The sequence below is a fragment of the Muntiacus reevesi genome, chromosome 8, assembly GCF_963930625.1.
Source record: "Muntiacus reevesi chromosome 8, mMunRee1.1, whole genome shotgun sequence".
Taxonomy (NCBI): domain Eukaryota; kingdom Metazoa; phylum Chordata; class Mammalia; order Artiodactyla; family Cervidae; genus Muntiacus; species Muntiacus reevesi.
Window position 1 is genome coordinate 75497271 of NC_089256.1, and position 24414 is coordinate 75521684.

A 24414-nucleotide genomic window follows, 5' to 3' on the forward strand; every position below is an offset into this window, starting at 1 on the left:
ATAATCATGCCTAAAGTAGAGCTTCAAATTGGGCTGTTAATGAGAATGCTGGTGGATTTGAGCTTTTTGCAAAATCTATTATGGATTGTTTTAAAACTTTATTAAGGGTCTATCGGATGGGTCCATAAAATACAGGGATGTTTCAATATAGAATGTGACTTTTATTAGTCCTCTCATGATAAATGACATCAGTTTGATTCGAGATGGCAATAAAAAATATATAACCTGTTCTAGGGAACTCCATTTCCCAGATCTGGAGATTTGTGATTAGTAGGCAAAGAATTTAAATCACATAGCAGACAATGTAAGACAAAGCAAGATTTACCTTACCAAACATTTCCATAGAAAGTCAAATCTCTCCAGCCTGGCAGATATGATATTCCTCCAAATATTTCTTGCAAGCACATCCAAGGATTACACATACTCGTTCATCATGCTTAAGATTAAGAATGAGATGACCATTTATGGGCTTCCCAGGTGGCTCCATGGGTAAAGAATCCACCTGCAAATTTAGGAGATGCAGGAGACAGGGGTTCAATCCCTGAGTCAGGAAGATCCCCTGGAGGAGGGCATGGCAACCCACTCCAGTATTCTTGCCTGGAGAATCTCACGGACAGAAGATCCTGGAGGGCTTCAGTTCATAGTGTCACAAACAATTGGACATGACTGAAGTGACTGAGCATGTATACAACATCCATTTAAAGATAGTTAATAGTCAAGCTTGCTCAAAAATAAAAATACTAGAAAATGTTTTCACATTATCTTTAAGACATCTGAGAAAAATGAAACTTAATGCCCTACTATGATTTAGAATATGTTCAAGCCAATTTTAAAGCTGAAACTCCAATGCTTTGGCCACCTGATGTGAAGAACTGACTCATTTGAAAAGACCCTGATTCTGGGAAAGATTGAAGATGGTAGGAAAAGGGGATGACAGAGGATGAGATGGTTGGATGGCATCACTGACTCAATGGACATGAGTTTGAGTAAATTCCGGGAGTTGGTGATGGACAGGGAGGCCTAGCTTGCTGCAGTTCATGGGGTTGCAAAGAGTCTGACACGACTGAGTGACTGAACTGAACTGAACTGAAGAATAAGCTTTACAACATCATTTGTCAAAAAACCACTTCCTTAACAAAAAGTTGTATGGAAGTCTATAAAGTCTAGTTAAGAACGGCAAGTTATCCAAAGATAAACCACAAGCCAGTATCCCAATTGATTTGCAGACATTTGATTAAGATAAGGCAAAATGAAGTAAATGATAATCTTGACAGCTGATCATCAACACTGGCAAAAAGACAAGTGTGAGAGCAGGGCAGAGGAACCTTTTTTTATTAACGCAATAGTTAACTGTAACCTTTCCACTTCTACTCTTCCACCGGGGAGTTACACCCAAGAAAGTGTCATCTGGCAAATACCAGCTAGCAAGCCTCTGGAGACTTCTCTCAGGTTGACACTGCTGGGATGGATTTCCTTCAATCCAAGGACAGGTCTTATCCCTTCATGCTATTTTCTTAAGGCAGGTAAATATGTAAAATCAGAAAATAACATAATAATCTGAACTATATTTTATGCAGCATGATAATAATTAGCCAAGCCAAAATCAGAGTTGTTTGTCAAGCAAGGAGACTGTATTAGTCACCTTTTTGGGGGTAATAAAATCAAGCAAAATCTCAGGCATGTAACCAGACCTTTTCTTCTTTTAGTGGTCTATAGGTTGGCTGTGGTTCCACTCAGCTCTGGGGCCTTACCCTGGGACCCAGATGAAAGAATAGCCTCTGCTTTGCAGATAAAAATCATCTCTACCAGTTTTCTAGATTCTATTTACATGCTGGGAGGAATTGGGAGATTGGGATAGATACATATACACTATGGATACTATGTACAAAATAAATGGGAAGAGCTGACTCATTGGAAAAGACCCTAACACTTGGAAAGATGGAGGGCAAGAGGAGAAGCGGGTGGCAGAGGATGAAATGGTTCGATGACATCATGTCTGAGCAAACTCCAGGAGATAGTGAAGGACAGGAAAGCCTGGTGTGCTGCCATTCATAGGGTCACAAAGAGTCAGACACAACTTAGCGACTGAACAACAGCAACAACAAAATAGACAACTAATGAGAACATACTGCATAGCTCAGGAAGCCCTACTTAACACTCTAGTGACCTGGGAAGGAAGTCCAAGAGGGAGGGAATATATGTACATGTATGGCCGACTCCTTTTGCTATACAATAGAAACTAACACAACATTATAAAGCAACTATATGAAATAAAATTAATTTAAAAAAAAAAGAGTATCCTCTGTGCGGGACTCAGTTTCTATAGGGCAGAGGGCAATGATGCAAGAGGCCTTGCTGAACTGCTCAGTCACATTAAAACCCTGCTCAGAACCGGCATTGTGTCATTTCCACTCAAACACAGTTGGCACCAGCAAGCCACATGATCAAGCTGTCAATGGGCAGGGGGAGCATCTTTGCCTTCAGGGGAGTGACATGTATTTATAGCACCTGTATGGTGCAGGATGAGCATAGTTGGGAACCGTGCTGGTTGTTGATTCATTACTCCCCAGCTCCAAATGTGCTTTTTGTCCTCTCTGTGAAAATGGATCTGGGCCTTTTAAATGCTTTTCTTTCCTGAGCAGACAGGATGCTAAGCTTTGCCAGTAGAGGGCACTGGGGAGACATTGAAAAGAAGGGTTTACCCCTTCCTGGGGGCAGCTCCCTCTCGAGATGCAGCTTCTCCACCGTCTGGCTCCCTTAGCACAGGTCTTCACCAGCATCTGGCTTTTGCAGGGTGCAGGCTCTCCTATCGCTCGGTTTTGTACTGAAGGCTGTTTGCCCAGCATCACACTTCTGCGGCGCAGGCAACTCCTCTAGCACTAGGACGCTGCATTCATTCGTCCACAGCTCTGCCAAGGCAGGCAGCTTCTTCGGCTCCAGCTCCTGCCCTGACCGGTGGTCAGCAGTACCCAACACCCAGCACTTCCCCTGACACACGCTTTGGGTGACAGGGTAGAGAAGAGACACCTCTTCATGAACAGTTTTCTCTAGCAGCTTTTTCTTTCTTCAGGCAAGTCCCAAAGGTCATATTCTACAGCAGAGGCCTCTCTGCCATCCAGGCAGCCAGGAGCACACCCTCTCCAATGTCTGGACCTCAGTCTTAGGGAGTCTCTTCCACAGGTATTCTACTTTTTAGCTCTGGGGTAGTAGCTGTAATCCTTTATTCTTTAAAGTTCTCTATTATTTCTCACCGACCAAATTCTTCGTACTCCAACCTTCTGTTAATAATGTTTTGTATTAACCTTCTCATGTTAAATTACTGTGTGGTGTCTTCCTCTCCTAATTGGACCCTTTCTTACTGACCAGGTCCTCTTCACGCTAATCTCCTGTTATGGTTAACAATTCTTTGCATTAAACTCCTCATGTTCAAATTTCTGTTTTCTGTCTCTTGTAATTGGACCCGGGCTGATATAGGAACCATATTATAATCTGTCACAGAAATCTAACAAATGGGATTGAAGTGACATGAAAGTGTTTTACAGATGAAGAAATGGAAGTCCATAGAAGGGAAGGTATATATTCTGAGTTCCCAGTAGGGGGATGTGAAGTGGTCACTAAAGTGGTTTCCTAATGTCCACATCAGCGATCTTCAATTACTCATGTGGGCAACAAGGGAAAATCTTTACTGATACTGGAGAGCACCACTTGTGAAAATGAATGGAAACGTACATAGCTATAGCTAAAGAAAAAAATGCTGGCTGGAGGGCTGTCTGCAATGCTGTGTATGTTACACTGACAACGTGTAGCTATCCTAGAGATCCATTTTTCTGCTAATTTAAGAACTATGACCCATATTTGTTATATATTTCCTGTTATAAATAAGATGATACAATTTACACTCATACTATGCCTGTGTTTTTGTTTAAGAACTTTTTAAAATTTGAGCTAACATTCTTTTTTGTTTGTTTGCTAACTTGTTTGTATATAAAGAGTCTTTAAAAAAAATGTTGTTGCTCACTCTTTGAAAACCATCTGGCAATTTCAACTCCAATGACAAAGGAAAACAGTGACTAAACTAAAAGGAACAAAAGTAAAGGCAGGTCAGCTCTTCAAAGAGAGCACTTATTCGCAACCAGATTTGAGCAGTGCTAAATAGTGTGCCCCAACAACATAATCAATAATAACATTCAGAGGTAGTTTTCATCTTTAATCTTATTTCTCATTAATTTGAAATTGGCTTAACTTAGGATTTAATGAAGAAAATTAGGAATCAGCATAAAGAAATATTAGGTCCATAATGAAGATGATAAGCAGGCTCTGCCAGATGGCAATATCAAAACACATGGCAGGTCATACACAGAAATCAAGCACTGATTTTCAAATAAGATATGAGGGGGGGGAAAGGACTGAAATTTTCTTACTAGAGTATACATTTTTATACAGACATGCTAATAAATCTGGTTTATATGTGATATCTCTGTTCAGTATTTTTTCTATTATATTGCAAGTGGCATTTCTGCTATCAATAATTTATTCTGTATTACTTAACACCTTATTTACAAAGAGTTTGATACTCCATTTCAGTGATCTTTCTACCATTTCCATGAACACTTGTCTTTCCATTTCATCCTATATATTTTGGCCAGAATAACTGTCAGAAATCACAGTTTCATACCCTTATTGTTCTATTCAAATATCTCCCATTGAAAAAGATACTTCTTCCCATGTACCTATAGAAAAGTTCTTGAACTGAAGCCATTTGCTCTTTAGCTGAAGGAGTCATTCTTGAGTTCCCTGAATATACTCTGCCCCATCCAACAGTTCTATATCTGGAAGAACAATTAATCTATATCATGAAAGTGACAGTGTTAGTCACTCAGTGGTGACCCACTCTTTGCCACTCATGCACTGCAGCCCACCAGACTCCTCAGTCCATGGGATTCTCCAGGCAAGAATACTGGAGTGGGTTGCCGTTTCTTTCTTCAGGGCATTTCCCAACCTAGGTATCAAACCTAGGTCTTCTGCATTGCAGGCAGATTCTTTACCATCCGAGCCACCAGGAAAACCCAATCTATATCACGGAATTAAACAATTTCTCAAAGTGAATTCTATAAAATACTACATCCTTGAGATATAAGTATTTCACTTTTAAAGACTTCCAAACATGTTTTCCCAACATGTTTGGGAAACCTGGGTTAAACAAAGTTAAATGATTCCTCCTTTGCCTGATTTTCCTTAAGGGAGTATTGGTATCAGTGTTCCTCAAAATTATTTGACCATGGACCTCTTTTCATGAAGCCAATTGTTTGATGTGTATCTATCCATATGCATACCCATATAAATACATATATTTCTAAGTCTTATCTAAGGTAAGAAAAATAAATACATTAAAAGCTTCAGAAAAATTACACACAGATTTACCATATAACCTATAGTCCCATTCCTATGTAAATACCCAAGAGAAATGAAAATATGTACATGCAAAAGCTTGGACATCAATATTGATAGTAGCAGTATTCATAATAGCCCAAAGGTGGAGACAACTCATATGTCCATCAAATGACAAATGGATTTGAAAAATGTGGTAAAAATGAATGGAATATTATTCCATAAAATAGAATATCATTTAGCCTCAAAAAGGACATTCTGACACATAATTTGTATGAAAGAAGCCAGTCACAAAAAGCCACATATTATATGATTACATTCACATAAAAGTCCAGAATTGAGAAATCTATAGAGACAGAAAGTAGGTTTGTGGGTGCTTAGGTTTAGAGGGGAATAAAGGGGAGATAGGAACGTGATACTAAATGCTACAGGTTTTCTTTTTAAGGTGATAGGAATGTTGTAATATCAACTGTGGTAATAACTGTGTACATTTTTCAATGTATTAGACACTATGAATGGTACCTTTCCAAAAGATTAATTAGAAGGTATGTGAATTACATTTCAATAAAATTTGGCTTTTAAGAAAAGTTTATTATACTGTATAAAGTGCTACACAAATGTAATATATCACTATTATCACTTTTTATCTTTCTATGTGAAACAAATGTCATCATTGTTAACAATAATAAGAAAAAAAAGAAGTTTTTAAAATATTGAGAAGAGCAGGTATCACACCATTTGGTAACCCTTCCTATGGCCTATTTTAATTAGCGAGGGCTTAACAATTATTTAACAAGTGAACTGAAAGAAAAGCTAACAAAAGGTTTTCATCTCAGGGTGGTCTATGACAGAATCACTTGCCCTGAGACCCTGTTAGAAATGTAGATTATTAGGCTGATCTCACACCTGCTGAAACAGAATCTGCATTTTAGCAAGATCTAAAGTGATTCCTGGTGGCTCAAATGGTAAAGAATTTGCCAGCAATTTGCCAGAATTTGCCAGAAAGATCTGCTGGAGAAGGGAATGACTATCCACTGCAGTATTCTTGCCTGGAGAATCCCATGAACAGAGGAACCTGGCGAGTCATATATAGTCCATGAAGTTGCAGAGTTGGACACGACTGAGCGATTAAGCACGCAGAGTGATTTCTATACGCATTTCAGGTCTTACTGAACTGTAGTATCTTCTCATCCTTGAGAACACTAGATTTTTACATAGCTATTTTGCTTTCTCATGCCCTAAGGCTTTTAATAGGGATTAAATCAGCTCACTTTTAATAAGGACAATGTCTAATGAATTATAATTAACCTAATTTTCTCAGCTGTGGGTTTAATGTTTCCAGTATTCAGTCAAGCCTCCAAAATGTGATGATTATTTAAAACAGTAGAAATCATATAAAAACAAATAGATGACTTGTTCATCTTTTGGTCTTTTGGTCCCTTGAATTTTACAGTCATGCCATCTTTTATGATCACTGATTTAAATGCAAAAGATGATAGTTACCTTGTTCAAAGATAGGTAACAAATTGTTTTTAAACCAGCTTATTTTCTCGTGAGTGAAAAGCAATTTATAATCACCTTTTTTTCTTAGTTTGTCAACATTTTTTGATTAATTAGCAAGGGTCATTTTGGTCATGCTCAAAATTTATTAAATATACATGAAGCAGAGAAAAGATTTTTTTTTTTAGAACTCTGCTGAACAGTTTGTGCTATTGCTGGGAAGACTGTAGACTTGAAGCGCCCTATATCTGTAAGCTTGTTAGAATTTAGAGATATTTATAACTAAGAAGCAAGTACTTAATTATAGCATGATGGTGGTGGATGTTTAGTCACTCAGTCATGTCTGACTCTGCGACTTTTTGGACTGTAGCCCACCAGACTCTTCTGTCCATGAGATTTCCCAGGCAGGAATAATGGAGTGGGTTGCCATTTCCTTCTCCAGGAGGTCTTCCTGAACCTGGGATCGACTCTGTATTGCATACATTCTCCTGCATTGCAAGTGGGTGCTTCACTGCTGAGCCACCAAGGAAGCCCTAATTACAGAATAACTATACATATAAAATGCACTCCTTTCAAGGATTACTCTCATTTCTCCTCCTTCCTGCTCCTGACCTTTTATACCCACACAGACAGGGGAGCCGTAGGAAGCTGGATTCTGTGGTTCTCCATCCCAACCCAGAAATGGGGGTCAGCAGGACCCAGTGACAAATTTGAACCACCCAAGGCTAATTCCTTTCCCCATCACAGGTGTGTGCTAGGGAAGTGAAGGTCTCCTATGACAAGCAGGACCACTCCGTACTGTCAGATTGTCTATTATTGGAGAGTTATCAATAGGTTTTGGAGAAATCTAGCTGTCTTTCTCAGTCCGCAAGACAGACTGCAAATAATTGATGATCAATTATCCTGAGTATTCAGAAGGACAATCACAGAACCATAAGCTTTCATATATAATGCCAGAGGTTCACCAGACCCCTTTTAACAAAGGTAATACTGAGAACTAGAAAAATTCTCAGATATGATTCTTTTAAATATATCTACTACCTGTGGGGAATGGTAAAACACACGAATGTTGATGTTTGTAATAGTATGGCACACTCTGCATATTTACAGTATTTCCTATTCTTAGGCATGTACTGTTACCAGTGAAACACCTGTATAGAAGATATAAAGTAAAAACGCAAATAAATATGCATCTTTCATGTGCTTGGTTTTTACTGGTGATGCATGTGGAATTACCATCAAATGTATCCACAATAAATAAAATGAGTGATGTCTTTTTATATTGATATTACCTGTATTCAAGGAAGTGTATACTAGGTCTATGAATAAATGAAGAACTAGAATAAATAATAAAAACAAACTTAATTTGAATTTATGAATTAAAGTATACATTTTTTTTCAGAAATGAGTGGTTTCAATTCTCTCTATGAGGTCCTATAGTGAGGAAATTCTGACCTTTAGAAGGTCACTGAAAATAGACACATGAAAGCCAATAGCAAACTAGCTATCAATTTTAACTGGCTTATTTCCTGATTAAAAATTAAACACACATATATTCAGGGTTCCCCTTAATGATTCCTTCCATTATTTAGAAATTGATGCTTCCATGTTTTAGAAATCAATGAAGAATTTCTTTGAGCAAGAAAATCTTAAGAATTAGTTATCCATTACTATTTATGACAGTAACAGAAAATAATATGGGTCTTGAAAGGTAGGAACCAAACCTCCACATTTCACAGGTCTAAAAACACCACTCTTTAGAATATAGGATCATATTCATCTTGTGGAGGGTGTGATTCCATATTGCAAAAAATATATATAGAGAGGGAAAACAAAAATCTGAATTCAGGCAGGGTGCTTCAGTTGGGGATTTTTTTCTTAGAAAAAAATGAAAAATGTAACAATATATTTTTTCAGAAAGATCAGCTCATTTTTAAGAGGATCAAATAGAGAAACTCAAAATAATTGTGAATGAAACTAAAAGCTTTTATTCTTAAGAATAATAAACTTATATTATGTTTCCTGATAAACAGTAAAATTTAAGGAACATAAGCCAAACTCTGGAAGGCCCTTGCTGCCCACCATTCCCAAACACTCCCATACAGACATTTGACCTGATTGGCTGTCCTGTTTCATCATTTTTGCAAGTGGCAGGAGCTATTGAGAAAGTAGGTTTGCCATAGGCTTTTTGTCCTGGCATATTACTAACAAGAAGCCCCTATAAGCAATGTCTTGCTTATCAGCCTCATACTTTGGGGTCTTCTTTTTTTCCCGTGTCCCTACTTTGGCATCACCTATAGGAAAGAAAATGTTAGTTGTTCAATCATGTCCAACTCTGTGACACCATGGACTGTAACTCACCAGGCTCTTCCATCCATGTGATTTTCCAGGCAGGAATATTTGGAGTGGGTTGCCATTTCCTTCTCTAGGGGATCTTCCTGACTCTGGGATCAAACCCAGGTATCCCGCATTGCAGGCAGACTCTTTACCATCTGAGCCACCAGGGAAGCCCCACCTATTATAAGAACCACACCATAGATCTGCGCCTCTAATGAAATTTGGGTAGTGAGCCAGTTCATCTTGGAGAATCTATATCAGTTACGATTTCTTCTAGCTTGTTTCACTTCCAAATACACTTTTGACTGTAATATGTATTAGCTGAAAGCTGAGGTGTTGAAATGATTACTCTGAATTACTAGGGGAGAAATGATGGGCTTTAGTTAAAAGATTAACTTCAAAAGAGATAAAGTGGATTTCCATTTTCATAGCAAAGTTTCAGATTTGAATTATATGTGCTTTCTCTCTAGATGAAGAGACGCAGATACTTAAGAAAACATCCAGAGCTTCTACAAAGAATGATTGTGGTGTGGCAGAGGCAGCTTTGCTGTTCAAATCTCAGATGCCTCCCAGTGTCAAATAAGAAGGAAGAGAGACAGCAGGACAAGTAGTACGAAGCAGTACTCTAATAGGACATTTTTTTAAGGAAATTAAAGAAGTGGAAGGAATGTGGTTCAGTCCCAGGACTGAATGATTTGTGCCTGTCCCTGTTCCCTGATCCACTGGAGAAGGGATAGGCTACCCACTCCAGTATTCTTGGGCTTCCCTTGTAACTCAGCTGGTAAAGGATCTGCCTGCAATGTGGGAGACCTGGGTTCAATCCCAGGGTTGGAAAGATTCCCTGGAGAAGGGAAACGGTATCCACTCCAGTATCCTAGTCTGGAGAATCCCATGAACTAAGTCCACGGAGTCACAAAGAGTTGGACCCAACTGAGCGACTTTCACTTTCACTGTTCCCTGTGGCCCCTTTTGATTCAACAGTGGGTTATCTCACTCTCTGGCTAATTCCCATAGCATTTCCTTGTGCCTGCACATAGCTACTCCTGCTATCTTATGCTATCTTATACTCATCTCCTTTATTGAGCTGGAAGCTCCTTGGTGAGAGAAAGATAACCGCCTCATACATATTTTTATATTCAGGAACATATAGCATAGGAGGAAATTTTTTTAAAATGAGGGAAAAATGAAAAAAAAAAAATGAGCACATATTATGTATTAGTCTAATGCAAGGTGTTAGTATATAAAAAGATACGTTAACAAATGGGTATTCCCTGCTTGACTTTTGAATTAATTGTGATTTAATCCAAAATAGGTGGAGGTAGACAAAATAGCGACTTGATTTTTGTTAAAGTGGAACCTGGAGAAAAGGATTTATAAGTTTCCTAAAGATGTATACAGAATTAGGCACATGCTCAGAGCTGGTTACAAGTGTAACGGGAAAACTTATGTCTTCTCGATCTGGGGGTCCTGACCTACTTAAACATGCATCAGAGAAGACCAACATGGCCATTTCCTGAAGGCTTTCTGCAGATCCTAAAGAGGAGACAGGAAGGCGGACTGAATTCTGTATTCCTAATCCCAAACTCCCCAGAAAGGGAAGTAGCTCCTCCCCTGGGAAGAAGGGAATGAGTGGTCTCAGAACTGATAACATCCCTCTTCTTATGGTCATGAAGTAGGGGAGAGGAGCCTTATCACCAACCAAGTTGTTTGCCTACAACATCTCATTTAATCTCTCAGTTCACATCAGGTTAAATATTGTTATTCTGGTTTGATAGATGAAGAAGGGACAGCCTGTGGATATTAAGTAACTTCCCCTAAATCTCATAGCTAGTGAATGTCAGATTAAATATTCAAACCCAAAGTGTGTGTTTTGTTCAACATGGTCCACAGGGTATGGGCCAGACACATAATTTGTTAGATGGATAAATGGATGAAAGGAAAGATATTTGTATAGTTTTATGTTTCAAATATGATAAATCTCAAGAATTTTAAGTGATTCATAGTTTTTTCAACATAATGAATTCCATATTATAAATGTGTTGATAAATTCAAAACAGACAAATTTTTAATATATGAGGATACGCTGTATGGGAATTTTCTCAAATTGTTCTTCATTTTATATCGCTCCCCACCCTCCCGCCACCAGACTTGTCAGCGCAAGGAGGTCAGGGAGCTGGTAGTACTATTTTTATGTTGTGCTGTGCTTAGTCACTCGGTCGTGTCTGACTTTTTGCAAACCCATGGACTGCAGCCCACCAGGCTCCCCTGTCCATGGCGATTCTCCGGGCTAGAATACTGGAGCGGCTTGCCATGCCCTCCTCCATGGGATCTTCCCAACCCAGGGGTCGAACCCAGGTCTCCATCATTGCAGGCGGATTCTTTACCATCTGAGTATCTGTATATGCTTCCTAATACCAGCAGAAGTTCAAGACGCCCTTTATAAATGACTATTAAAAGAAGCAACACAGAAAAGTAAATAAATCCTTAATAATGATTTCTTCAAGTGAATTTTATGAACTCAAAAACTAAGATGTGTGTATTATGTATGTAGATAGATGGATAGATACATACAGGGGTGGAAAAATAGATAGGCAGTATTTTTTCTTCAAGTGCCAACAGCTTCCAGTATTTGGTACAAGGTTTTTAGTAAATTGAGGAGGACACAGAAATGCTCTGTAAGTGTGTGAAGAATTAATATAAGGGTGGGGGGGACGGTTCTGATTTGTTAAGTCTTTCTGAGCTAAGAAGAAAATAAAATTTAGGCTTAAACTTCAGCAGGAGGAATATAGATTACACATAAGAAAAGCTTTCTTGATAGACAGGCTTATCAAAACTGTGAAAAGGACGTGCAGAACCTCCCTGACCGGAGATGTCTAGTATCAGGATAAACAACAGATCGTTTAGATCTGGTGCTGCTTGGAGGTAAGGAGCAGACCTGGGTGAGCTCTCAGAGCATATGGCGTAATTACTCATGCGTGCGTCCTTAGTCACTCAGTCGTGTCCGACTCTTTGTGACCCTTTGGACTATAGCCCACCAGGCTCCTCTCCAGGCAAGAATCCTGGAGGGGGTTGCCATTTCCTTCTCCAGGGGATCTTCCCAACCCGGGATCAAACCTGCATCTCCTACATTTCCAGTGTCTCCTCCATTGCAGGCAGATTCTTTACCCACTGAGTCAGCAGGGGCCATATCTCGATGCTTAATGATACTGAAACACTGTGATGAAAGAAACCAAATTTTGCATTAATTTAGTACTCTTTAGATTATCCCCAACACAAGGCTGAACAGTCACTAGTTACCCAATAAATGCTTATTGACCATAATTGGAAGAATGGCAATTGGAAAAAGGAGAGCTTGATTTTGGTCTTAGCTCTGTAAATAAACCATCTGGGAATTGGAGGAAATCAGTTTCTTCAGGTTTTAATTTCTTTCCTCTGTAGATTGTAGCCTCTATGAACTGAGGGTTTCTAGGCCTCTGTAGCAATTAGACTCCATGGTTCTGATTAATCTGCTCTGTATGCAGTTCATACTGTCCATCAATCTCACAGAGGGGAAATACGAAAGCTTGGTTTCCAGTATCACTTCGTCTATCAATTAGCATTTTGAGAGTGTTCAAATCATTTAATTTCCTTGGGATTCCATCTATAAAAACTTTTGTTTTAGTCAAAAATTCTATGTTTCCATATATAATAACAGCTTGCTGAGATACATTGTTTACTCACACTATTTCTAATGTTTTTCAGAAAAAAAGTTGGCTAAAATATTATCAAATTACTTTAAAATATTTTGACTGTCAATTCATTAAACAATATACCTTTAGGTTCATTCATTTCTTCCAAATGGAAAGCTATATCCCAACAGTCCACTCAGTATTCATTATCTTTGTCAGTTCACTGATTACAATGTACAGCAATGTTAATTACCATTAATTTAGAAAAAGTCCTTGACTCCATGGTACTACCATGCTGAGTCACACTAGTTATGTTGCCATGCCAATAATTTAGATATTTCACATGGATAAATGTCAGGATTTTCAAGCTAAGATTTTGATTTGCCCTCTAAAAGTAAAAGTGTGATTTGCCTTTTCAAATGAAACATATCTGTTATCAGCAAATATTTACACAGACCCACTAATAACCAAATGGTTTAACTAGTCAGACTTTAAATGACAAACTCAGCATGATTAAAAGTTGTACATAAGGAAACGAATAAGAGGTGTACTGACTATGTCTGTATGCATTTCCGACTGGTTCAACATGTACTCTTTCATCTATTCATTCATTCAGTAAGCATTTATGCAATTCTGGTAGGCACTAGACACCTGTGATGTGGTTATGAAAAAGTGATAAGACATGGCTCTTACCTAGGAGATAGTCCTGATCTTGTAAGTAATTCTAGCTAGTCTAAATGTTTAAACAAATACAGTGCTCTGTGAGAAGTTTTATATGAGAAGCATAGGCAGCATGAAAGAAAAGAGAGTCTAACTTGTAGCCTGGAAATAAGAAGCAATAGTTTTAGATTCCCACACAAGGACCATAGAAATTAGCATCAGACACAGAATATAGAATAGTTATGTGCAAAATATCAAAAGGATACAAGCATAAAAACTGAACATACAACATAAAAGAACTTACTTATTTGAGAAAAATGAGACTTCTAAAGATATAAAGTTAAATTGTTGATATGTGAAACTCAATAAGACTGAGCATATGTAGTAAAGAGAGAAAAGAAAATAGAACATATGAAAGTAGCATGTGAGATAGAATAAGGTCCAGCATATGTACAATCAGAGTAACAGAAGAAGACATTTAGCAGTATCCTGGCCTCAACCCAATAGATGCCAAGAGTGCTCCCTCTCCTCAGTTGTGAAAATCAATGTCTTCAGACATTGCCAAATGTCTCTGGGGGACAAAATTCCTCCATTTGAGAACCACTGCCATGAAAGCAAATGAGAAACACAAACGACTGACCTATTTCACTCACGGTTATAGATGCAAATATGATAAAATTATAGCAAATTGGATTTAATAGCAAATAAAATGACAAAATCCAGTTCGATTTTTTCCCTGAAATGCAAAGATGGTCACATTTTTGAAAAGCCTTAAATATTTTACCCAACATTAACAAGTTAGAGAAATTTATGTCCTTCATATATATATAAATTATATATATATATATATATTCTCACAGTGTTCAGTGGCATGCAGTTATTTGTACATTTAATTTATACATTACAAGAATCTATCTGCAGAATGAGTTAGAAACTGTGTTTTAGGTTCATTGCTATGCTTGAAAGAAGAGGATACTCATGTACCTGAGCTAACCAGAAGCCTTTTCCACAAGTTTATAGCTCTTCAGAGAAAAGGTTAAGAAATAAGATTAGCCATTTATAAATGCTTCAATTCCATTCAAAGGGTAGACTCTAGATGTATTTTAATGCTACAATAAATGTCTGCTAAAATTCTGATCTGTATTTTAAAAAGCAATTCAAATAGTTAAATACAATTTATATAAATGCAAAGAAAAAGTCTCTTTAAATGATTGTTTAACTCTATATCTTCAGCATTCAACACAATAACCTTTGAAACCAACCAACCTTTACTGTTAACATCAAGTAAATACATATGAATGACTCATAAGTGCCCTCACATGAATGAAATGCCCATTTGCAATGGCTTTAGGATAGATTTAATTTCAAAGCAACCTCTATTATTTTTATTAAATTACATATATAAACAAATCTAAGATCACTGCATGTTCAAAAATCCACCATAATGAATCATTAACATCACTATATATATCAAATGGTCATTCAAAGAAATGAATAGGAAAAGATGCTAGGAAGTATGGGACTGAGAAAGGCAGTCCTTTATTGGCAAGTTGCTCCATCCCACACAATCAACCCCAGTGCTACATCTCAGTAAATAGGAAGTCAGTGTTAATTCAGTGTCAAACTCTTAATTCTCACAAATAACCCACGTTACTCTTATATACTGTGCAGAAATGAACATCAGTTATATGAAAGCATGGAAATCACTTCTCTAAATGTTATGTATATGAAGAGTGACTAATTTCAATTAAAACGTGAGATATAATTGCATGTAAATAAATTAGTGGATATGAAGTTTAACATGCCTTACCAGACTAATAGTTGCTATAAAAATAACAACAATAATTGTCAAACATAACAGCTAATTGCTCTACTGGCATTTCAAATGTATCATAATAATGATCATGTTGATAATAATAATACTCAGCCAAAAAGAAACAAAGAGTTCACTGCTTGTCAGGAAGTGGAGAGGGCTGTGAAAATAATATTCTCATCAGACAGATCATGCTAACTTCAGTGAGCATTAGGTTACCTATCATTTGGACACCATGAGGTGCTTGACCCCTCTGGTTCTCTGATATTGAATCCATACTGAAAACATCATATCAGCCTCATCAGAAATAAAGATGATCTCACTTGAATGAAAGAGGACCTGGTTGAATTTAGGACTTGCCTTTATAAATGCACACCCTTACAGGCAGAGGACCATGCCTGGAAAGGAACTTGTCTCAGAAAGTTCCAGATGTAGTCACCCTCAAACATATGGTTGTCTACTTGCAGCCCATCCTGTTGCTATGTGCCAGAGATGGTCCAGAAGAGAGTGAGCTGCACTGCTTCCTGAGAATCTGAGAAATTCTCCAACCTACTCACATCCACAACTTGTCTTGTCTTGGCAATCCCAACAAACCCACAGCCCCAGTCCCAGACACCTTCAGTGGGATGACTTTTGTTTCTCTTGTTTTCGCCCATTAACTTACTCATACAAGTCCCATTAGGAACTGACATTGTCAGGGGAAAAATTGAACTTGGTTTTGTAAGGTCAATGGGGAAACCAAATAAATGCATTTCTATGTCATCTAAAGAAAAATGCTGAATATATTAAATGCTCAAGCATTTAAATGGTAAAAATAGATAGGGAAAAAGTCAGAAAGGACAGTTAAAAAGCATGGTACAAGAGATTATTATATTTTGGGTATCTCTTCTTTTTGAGAAGAAGACATGGAAGTGATCTCTGGTCCCAATTACTTTACCAATCTGGGAAACAATGCGGTCATAAATTAGGGTACAATTCATAGTTATCATTTGAATACCTAACTATAGCCACTCACTATGCTAAGTGCTTTAGATGCATTATCTTATTTAATTCCCACAGCAACTTTTGTGGTTTTAGGAGCTACCATTATCCTAAATTTTACAGATGAGGAAAGAGTCTTAGCAAGATTAAATAACATGCCCAAGGTTACAGAAATTGTAAGTGACAGAGTTGAAACTAAAATCCAGGTCTCTTTGAATCCAATGCACTTAACCTCATTCTATAATGTCTTAAAACACTATTCTGTAAAGTTTTCGGCTTATGTTTCAATCTTTGCCTCTAATCAGTGAGCTCCTTCAGGGCAGAATTTATTTCTCATTAATTTTTATATCCCTAGAGCATGGAATAATGCCTGATACAGAGCAGCAACTCAATGACTGTCAAATGAACAAAATGATGAATTAATAAATAAAGGAAGGAGGGAATTAATTTTAAAAGGAGTCAGAAAATGGAAGTTTGTGGGGAAAAAGCTAATTCTATATAAAAAATACTGGTCCTGTGGTTGCTTTTGCGTCTCTTTATTTCCATTGTAACAACACACGAGTATTTTATGATAAGCACCATTTTCACTTTAGAATTAAACAAAATGCTTTCACAAATATGTACTTTACCCAGGGATTTAAATGAATGATTGAAATTCCATAATCAGAACATGACACAACCAAACCAGCATATAATCATATGTTTCTTATAATAAGCTACTTGAAGTGTTCTTAGGGTTACAATTTTGTAATCTAGACATGAGAGGAAGATCTGTGCTCTTGACAACATTCAGTACAGGCATTTCAACTGGCTCTGGATCAAAGACATCCCCCTCTTTTGCATTACATAGATGCTTCTTATCAGGAAGCAGACAGTCCCAACTGTTACCTCTACATCCTCTGCCATCTTCCTCCAGCTTCTGGCCAGCTTGACACTTGCAGTAATAACTGCCAATTGTATTACAGCATTGGTCCTGACAGCCACCATTGTCAGCGCTACATTCATTTATATCTGCAATTGAATATGCAAACAGAAATTAGCTTCCTATAGCTAGACACACAAAGAGACTTCAGTGGCTCTCCTAAAAATATACCATCACAGCATGACATCACTGTTTGACCTCAGATGAGATAAAATTATACCTTATTTTAATTAACACACTCCAGTTTTAGCTAACACACTCTAGTTTTAGTGTAAAGAAAAAGACAGGTCATAATCTTTGGTATTTGATGTACTTTTGAACAGTGTCCTAAGGGCTTGTCTAAGTTTAGGGAATTTGGAGGCTATGGTGCAGATCAAGAAATTTCACATTTGAGTCATCATTTCAGGATGAGAGTGAGAAGAGGAACTAGCAAGTTAGAACACAAGGTCTTTATCCACTAAATGTTTGGTTGCAGTCTTCTCAGATGAATAATTATTGAAGCACAAGCTGGAATCAAGATTGCTGGGAGAAATATCAATAACCACAGATATGCAGATGATACCATCCTTAAGGCAGAAAGTGAAGAAGAACTAAGGAGCCTTTTGATGAAAGTGAAAGAGGAGAGTGAAAAAGTTGGCTTGAAGCTCAACATTCAGAAAACTAAGATCATGGCATCCGGGCCATTCACTTCATGGCAAATAGATGGGGAAACAGTGGAAACAGTGGCTGACTTTATTTTTCTGGGCTCCAGAATCACTGGAGATGGTGATTGCAGCCTTGAAATTAAAAGACGCTTACTCCTTGGAAGGAAAGTTATGACCAACCTAGACAGCATATTAAAAAGCAGGGACATTACCTTGCCAGCAAAGGTCCGTCTAGTCAAGGCTATGGTTTCTCCAGTGGTCATGTATAGATGTGAGAGTTGGATTGTGAAGAAAGCTGAGTGCCAAAAACTTGATGCTTTTGAACTGTGGTGTTGGAGAAAACTTTTAAGGGTGCCTTGGATTGCAAGGAGATCCAACCAGTCCATCCTAAAGGAGATCAGTCCTGGGTGTTCATTGGAAGGACTGATGAAGCTGAAACTCCAATACTTTGGCCACCTGATGCAAAGAGCAGACACATTTGAAAAGACGCTGATGCTGAGAAAGACTGAGGACAGAAGAAGGGGATGACAGAGGATGAGATGGCTGGGTGGCATCACTGATTCAATGGACATGAGTTTTGGTAGGCTCCGGGAGTTGGTGATGGACAGGGAGGCCTGGCGTGCTCTGGTTCATGGGGTCACAAAGAATCAGACACGACTGAGCAACTGAACTGAACTGAACTGAACTGAACCACTACATCTTTGGCATTGCACTAGACAGTGTAGGGAAGGTAAAGGGTAATTTCATGATTTCCAATGGCTCAAATCCAGCTGGGGTGGAGGACTAAACAGAAGTGTGATGTAGTTGTGTCCATGTGTCCACAGCCTACTTCTTAACTTGTGGTCAGAAAGCATCCTTATAGATAGGGCTTGATTTTATGTACACCCCAACCTGCTTCCAGTTGATAAGCATTCCAAATTATCTGTAGGTTTGATAGTGAGGGGCCTGTTCTGCTCCAAGTAGCCACTTCTGTATGCTGACTTGCTGACAATGATATCTGTTTTATGAGGTAATTGTGGCTGAAAGAGAGAGACAGGGGTGGGCAATGAGAAAGTAGCTAGCAAAGTAGAAGCATTGCCAAGAGGGAGAGGAGTCTCCATAATGGTAGAATCAAGACTGCAGAGCACTGATGACTAAAAAAAAAAAAAAAAATGATGCAGAGTGGGGTTTGGTGCACCTTAACTGGATAAAACTGATTTGCCTGAGGCCTGGCTCTGCAGCTGTAGAAATACATTTTATCAGTTTTTAGGTAAATTTTCATTGAAGTGTGCCATACACATACAAAAGTAAACATGTCTTCAGTTTTGTTAGGGGAAGCACACTGGCTGAAACCACCCACCCCGGCCAGGTCCCTACTAACCATTTGCATGAGTTGTTTTACAACAGGAGATCCTGGTAAGGAACATGGAACTAATAAGCCACCACCAAGCGGAAGGGTTCGGGAAAAGGTCAAAAGGAGACACCACGTGTCCGACCACCTCCCAGAATCCTTCTTGCTGGTATCCATCTCGGCTGAGTGATGTGTGCACCACATCACTCAGGAAGGACTCTGAGTCAGAATGATTGGCTAAAGACAACGGGAAACTAATCCCATCACCACAAAACCTGTAAGCCACGTGGCAGAGCAGTCCTCCCGGGTTCCCCTGCCCTCCTGCTCTCCACCGGGTGCCCCTTTCCCAATAAAATCTCTTGCTTTGTCAGCACATGTGTCTCCTGGGACAATTCGTTTCTGAGTGTAAGACAAGAGCCCACTTTCGGGCCCTGGAAGGGGTCCCCCTTCCTGCAACAGTTTGATAAGTCTTCAAACATAAAATATAGCAATGCAACCCCAAGAAACAAACCATTGCTAACACCCAGAGAGTTCTGCCTAGCCGAAGGTAACAACCACCCTAAACTTTAACACCGTAGGTTACTTTTGTCTTTCTGAGTTCTACATAACTGATCATACTGTGCATATTTTTGTGTCTGTCTTCTTTTGTCCAGTATTCTGCTTGAGATTATGAAACTGTACTTGTAGTCTGTTCATTTTTATTCCTGTATATCATTCACATATATGAATATACCATATTTTTTATTTACCCATTTCATAGTTAATGAGAATTTACCTATTTTCTTATTTTGGGTTATTGTAAAGAGTGTTTCTATGAACATCCTCACACATGCCTTTGATAGACCTACATATACATTTCTGTTGGGTAATATATCTAGGATTGGAATTGCTGGGTGAAAAGCTGTGTTAGATCCTGCTTTAGTAGTAGAGCCAAATAGTCTTCTGAAGAGGTGATTCTAATTTACACTCCCATCAGTGGTGTGTTGGAGACCAGATGCCACTCATCCTTTCTAGTGCTTGGGATATTCTGTTTTGTTTCTCATTTTAGCTCTTCTGGAGAGTATACAATAGCATCACATTGTGATTTTAATTTGCATTTTCCAGATGATTAATTGGGTTAAGCACCTTTTTCATGTTATTGGTCATTCGGATAAACTCTTGTTTAAGTGCTTATTCAAATATTTTGTCCATTTTTTCAATTCTTAAAATACTGATTCTTTAACTAGATCACATAGAATGATAAAGAGAAATTGTAGCAGTGTTTATCTTTGTCTGGCTTCTGAAATTATAAAGATACATTTTAACATTTCACTGTAAGGAATACTGTGTACTGTAGGGTGTTTTTTTTTTAATAGATTACTTTTATCAGATTAGGAAAGTTCCTTTCTATTCTAGTTCTTGAATATTTGTATCATAAAGAGGCAATTTTTCCACTTTTCTCTATTATCTGAAAAATTTTAAGGTTTTTTTTTTTTTTACTTAAATGTTTGGAAGAATTCAGTTATAATGCTGTCTGGGCCTTGGATTGGGTTTGTGTATGTGTGTATGTGTGTGTACTTTTAATTATTGATTCCACTTTTAAAATAAATAAGAATAAGAATATTTTCATTTAAACACGTTAGACAAATTATGTTTGAAGGAATTTGTCCATTTCATATAAATGTTCAAATTTACTACTGTTAATTTATTCATAACAATCTCATACCATCTTTTTAACACCTGTTCAATTTGTAGCAAGGTCCTTTTCCTATTCTTGAAATAAATAATGTGTGTCTTCTCTTTTCATCTTCATCAGATTTTTGTCTATCTATCTATCTAGTTGGAAAAACCTGAACGAATAATTTGGACAACCCAATATCTTCATATTTTCCAAGGACAAACTTTTGGCTGTATTGATTTCTTTCAGTGCTTTGCTTCTAAGTTCTTGATTATGAAATTAAGTTAACTGAGTTTTGGCTTTTTCTTCTTTAAAAATATTGCTGACAACCTATAAGTATAAAACAAACCACCTTTAAACTAAGTGATTTAAAGAGGCAATTTACTATTATTGTTCACACTTCTGGGGATTTAAGAGTCACCCGGCTGGTCCTTATTTGGGTTTTCACATACGCTAGCAGTCAGGTGACAGCTTGGGTTAGATTTGCACACAGGTTTATTCATGCAGATATTGGGATTTGGGCTGAGAGGGCTGGGAACATGGGCTTCCCAGTGGCTCTAGTGGTAAAGAACTCCCGCAATGCAGGAGATGCTGGTTTGATCCCTGGATCGGGAGGATCCCTTGGAGGAGAACATGGCAACCCATTCCAGTACTTTTTCCTGGAGAATCCCATGGACAGAGGAGCCTGGTAGGCTACAGTCCACAGAATGGCAAAGAGTTGGACACATCTGAAGCAACTGAGCATGCACACGATTGGAACATATGAGAGACTGCTCAGGCATCTCTCTCTATTTCCACATGCCTAACTTTGAATTTCTCATTGCCTGGTGGTCTCAGGATAGAGACATTTTACCAATACATGGTGGTTATCATTACCCAGAGAGACAATTCTAAGAGATCCAAACAGAGGCTGTAAGGCTTCTAATGATCTAGCTTTGAAAGTCACATAGCACCCCTTCTTAGACATCTATTCGATAATGCAGGCACAGGTGAGCTGAGATTCCAGTAGATGGAAGACTTTCTTCTCACAATATGGGCTTTGTAGGTGTGTCCAGTGAAAAAAGAAATTGATGGTAGCCTTCTTGGAGACAGTGTATCACCCTGATATGTTCATTTAAGGCTATACATTTTCCTAAAAATAAGGATTATCTGCATCCCACAGGCTTTGCTGTGTTATGACTTAATTATCATTCAACTCAAAATACTTCCTAATCTAAATCAACATTTTTGTTTGGCTCATTTTATATATATTTGGGGGATTTTCAAACATTTGAGGAACTTCCAATCATCCTGTTATTATGAAATGATAGATTAATTCTCCTGTGTACAGAGAATATGTTCTTCATGACTTCAGTTCTTCAAGATTTGTTAAGTCTTGATTTACATTCCAGCATATGGTCAATTTTGGTTTAAAAAAATCTATATTTACTTGAAAATAAAGTTTATCCTACAGTTTCTAGGTACTGTGTTTTCTGTACATATATATGAACATATAATTACGTGTGTGTATGTCACTTGCTCAGTGGTGTCTGACTCGTTGCAACCCCATAGACTATACCTCATTGGGCTCCTTTGTTTATGGAATTTTCCAGGCAAGAATACTGGAGGGAGTTGCCACTCCCTACTCCAGGGGGTCTTCCCAACCCAGGGATCAAACCCAGGTCTCCCGCACCGCAGGCAGATTCAGATATTTCAAATAAGTATGATACTTATATATTTAGGAAAAATGTATAATCAGATCAAGTTTATTAAACATGCATCTCATATCTTTGTAGCCTTATGAATTTTTAATGTTTGTTAATATATCAGTTAGTGAGAGGCATAGTGAAATCTCCCTGATTTTACCTTTGTCCTTTTCTGACTGCAATTTTTGGTTTATTTATTTTGAAGCCCTATTATGAGTGGCAAACAAGTTTAGAACTGCCACATCTTCCAACAGATTAAAACTTTGCTATTATAAAATGTTCCTCTTTAGCTCCAGCTACATTTTTTAATTAAAATTGAGGTATTAGAAAATATGGTCCTGTCTAAGACATGCCTAAGACAATTTGTTCATGCCAAAAAATTCTTGATATTTGGTCTTGTACAAAAACTCCATTAGACATCTTGTCCATAAGACATCTGGTTCACACCAAAAGACCCCAGATACTTGGTCTTGTCCAAAAACATTTTATTTTCTAAATTTTACTTTTAAATTTTTGTGTATTTGCTAAATTGAGAAATTATATTCATGTATCTTTGCATGTGCTATTTTAAATAACTAATATCTTTAAACTATATCATTGACCTTTAATGTAATTATTCACATATTTGGATTAAATTTACCATTTATTTTCTTATTTTTCTAAATTTCCATATATTTTATATAACTTTTACTCTCTATATCCTTTTAAACTTGTTATTAAAAAATAAACTTATTATTTTTAGTGTTTTACATGCACTCTTTATTAGGTTGTCAGTTAAATATTACTTTATTATCCTTTTAGTGGTTATTGTAGATATTACAATATCTATTATTAAAGTCTAATATAAATTAGTATTTTAGTTACTTCCCTGACAATCCTAGAAACTTATACTTTAACATCTTTATGCTTTTCCATCTTTTTATATTATTTTTATTATGTGTTTGAATTTCAGATATTTACAAGGCATAAGGATTTATTGTTGTTATTTTACATAGTCAATAGTAATTTAGATTTATCCACATATTTGCCTTTTCTGATATTTATCATTGCTTCTTTTACTTCTATGCTTCTTTTTGGAATAGTGTTCCCTCTGTCTGAAAACTGCTTTTAGTGTTTCTCTTCATATGTATTTGCTGGCAACGCTATTTTTTCAGATTTTGTTAGGAAATGACATTTTTTCACTTACTTTTTAAATAAACTTAAAAAAATTAGAACATTTTCAGATTTACAGGAAAATTGCAAAGATAGAGAATTCCCATATACCCCATTTATTTCATATTCCATTAGTATACATATCTATATTAGTATGGCTCACTTGCTTTAATTAATGAGCCAATATTGGTACATTATTAAATAAAATCCATACTTCATTTAGTCTTTCTTAGTTTTTAACCTAAGTTCCTTTTTCAATCCCAGGATCCCTTCCAGGGTAACATATTACATGTAATTGTCATGTTCCCTCAGGTTCTTGTTGGTTTTAACAGTTTCTCAGATTTTCCTTGCCTTTGATGACCTTGACAGTTCTGAGGAGTACTGCCAGGTAGCTTACAGAATGTCTCTCATTTTGGATTTTTATGATGTTTATCTTATTGTTTGACGGGGATGATGTGTTTTGAGGAGGAAGACCACAGCGGTGAAGTGCCATTTTCATGATCGTATCAAGAGTACACATTATCAACACCTGACGTAGCCCTGTTGATGTCAACCTTGATACCCAGGCTGACAGTGTTTGTCAGATTTTTCCACTGTAAGTTTCCTCTCATCCTTCTTCCTTTCTGTACCGGCATTCGCTGGAATGAGGTCATTAAGCACAGCTGACATTTAAGGAG

At 37.5% G+C, this 24414-nt stretch overlaps 1 protein-coding gene across 1 annotated transcript in view; it reads right to left on the reverse strand.

The window, feature by feature from the left end:
* The window catches only part of LOC136172965 (EGF-like and EMI domain-containing protein 1), a 559648-nt gene that overhangs the window by 131304 nt on the left and 403930 nt on the right, over positions 1-24414 (reverse strand). Inside the window, exon 5 of the mRNA XM_065942121.1 lies at positions 17236-17358. Within this exon, the coding sequence (XP_065798193.1) occupies positions 17236-17358 (123 nt within the window). The remainder of the gene's footprint in view (positions 1-17235; positions 17359-24414) is intronic.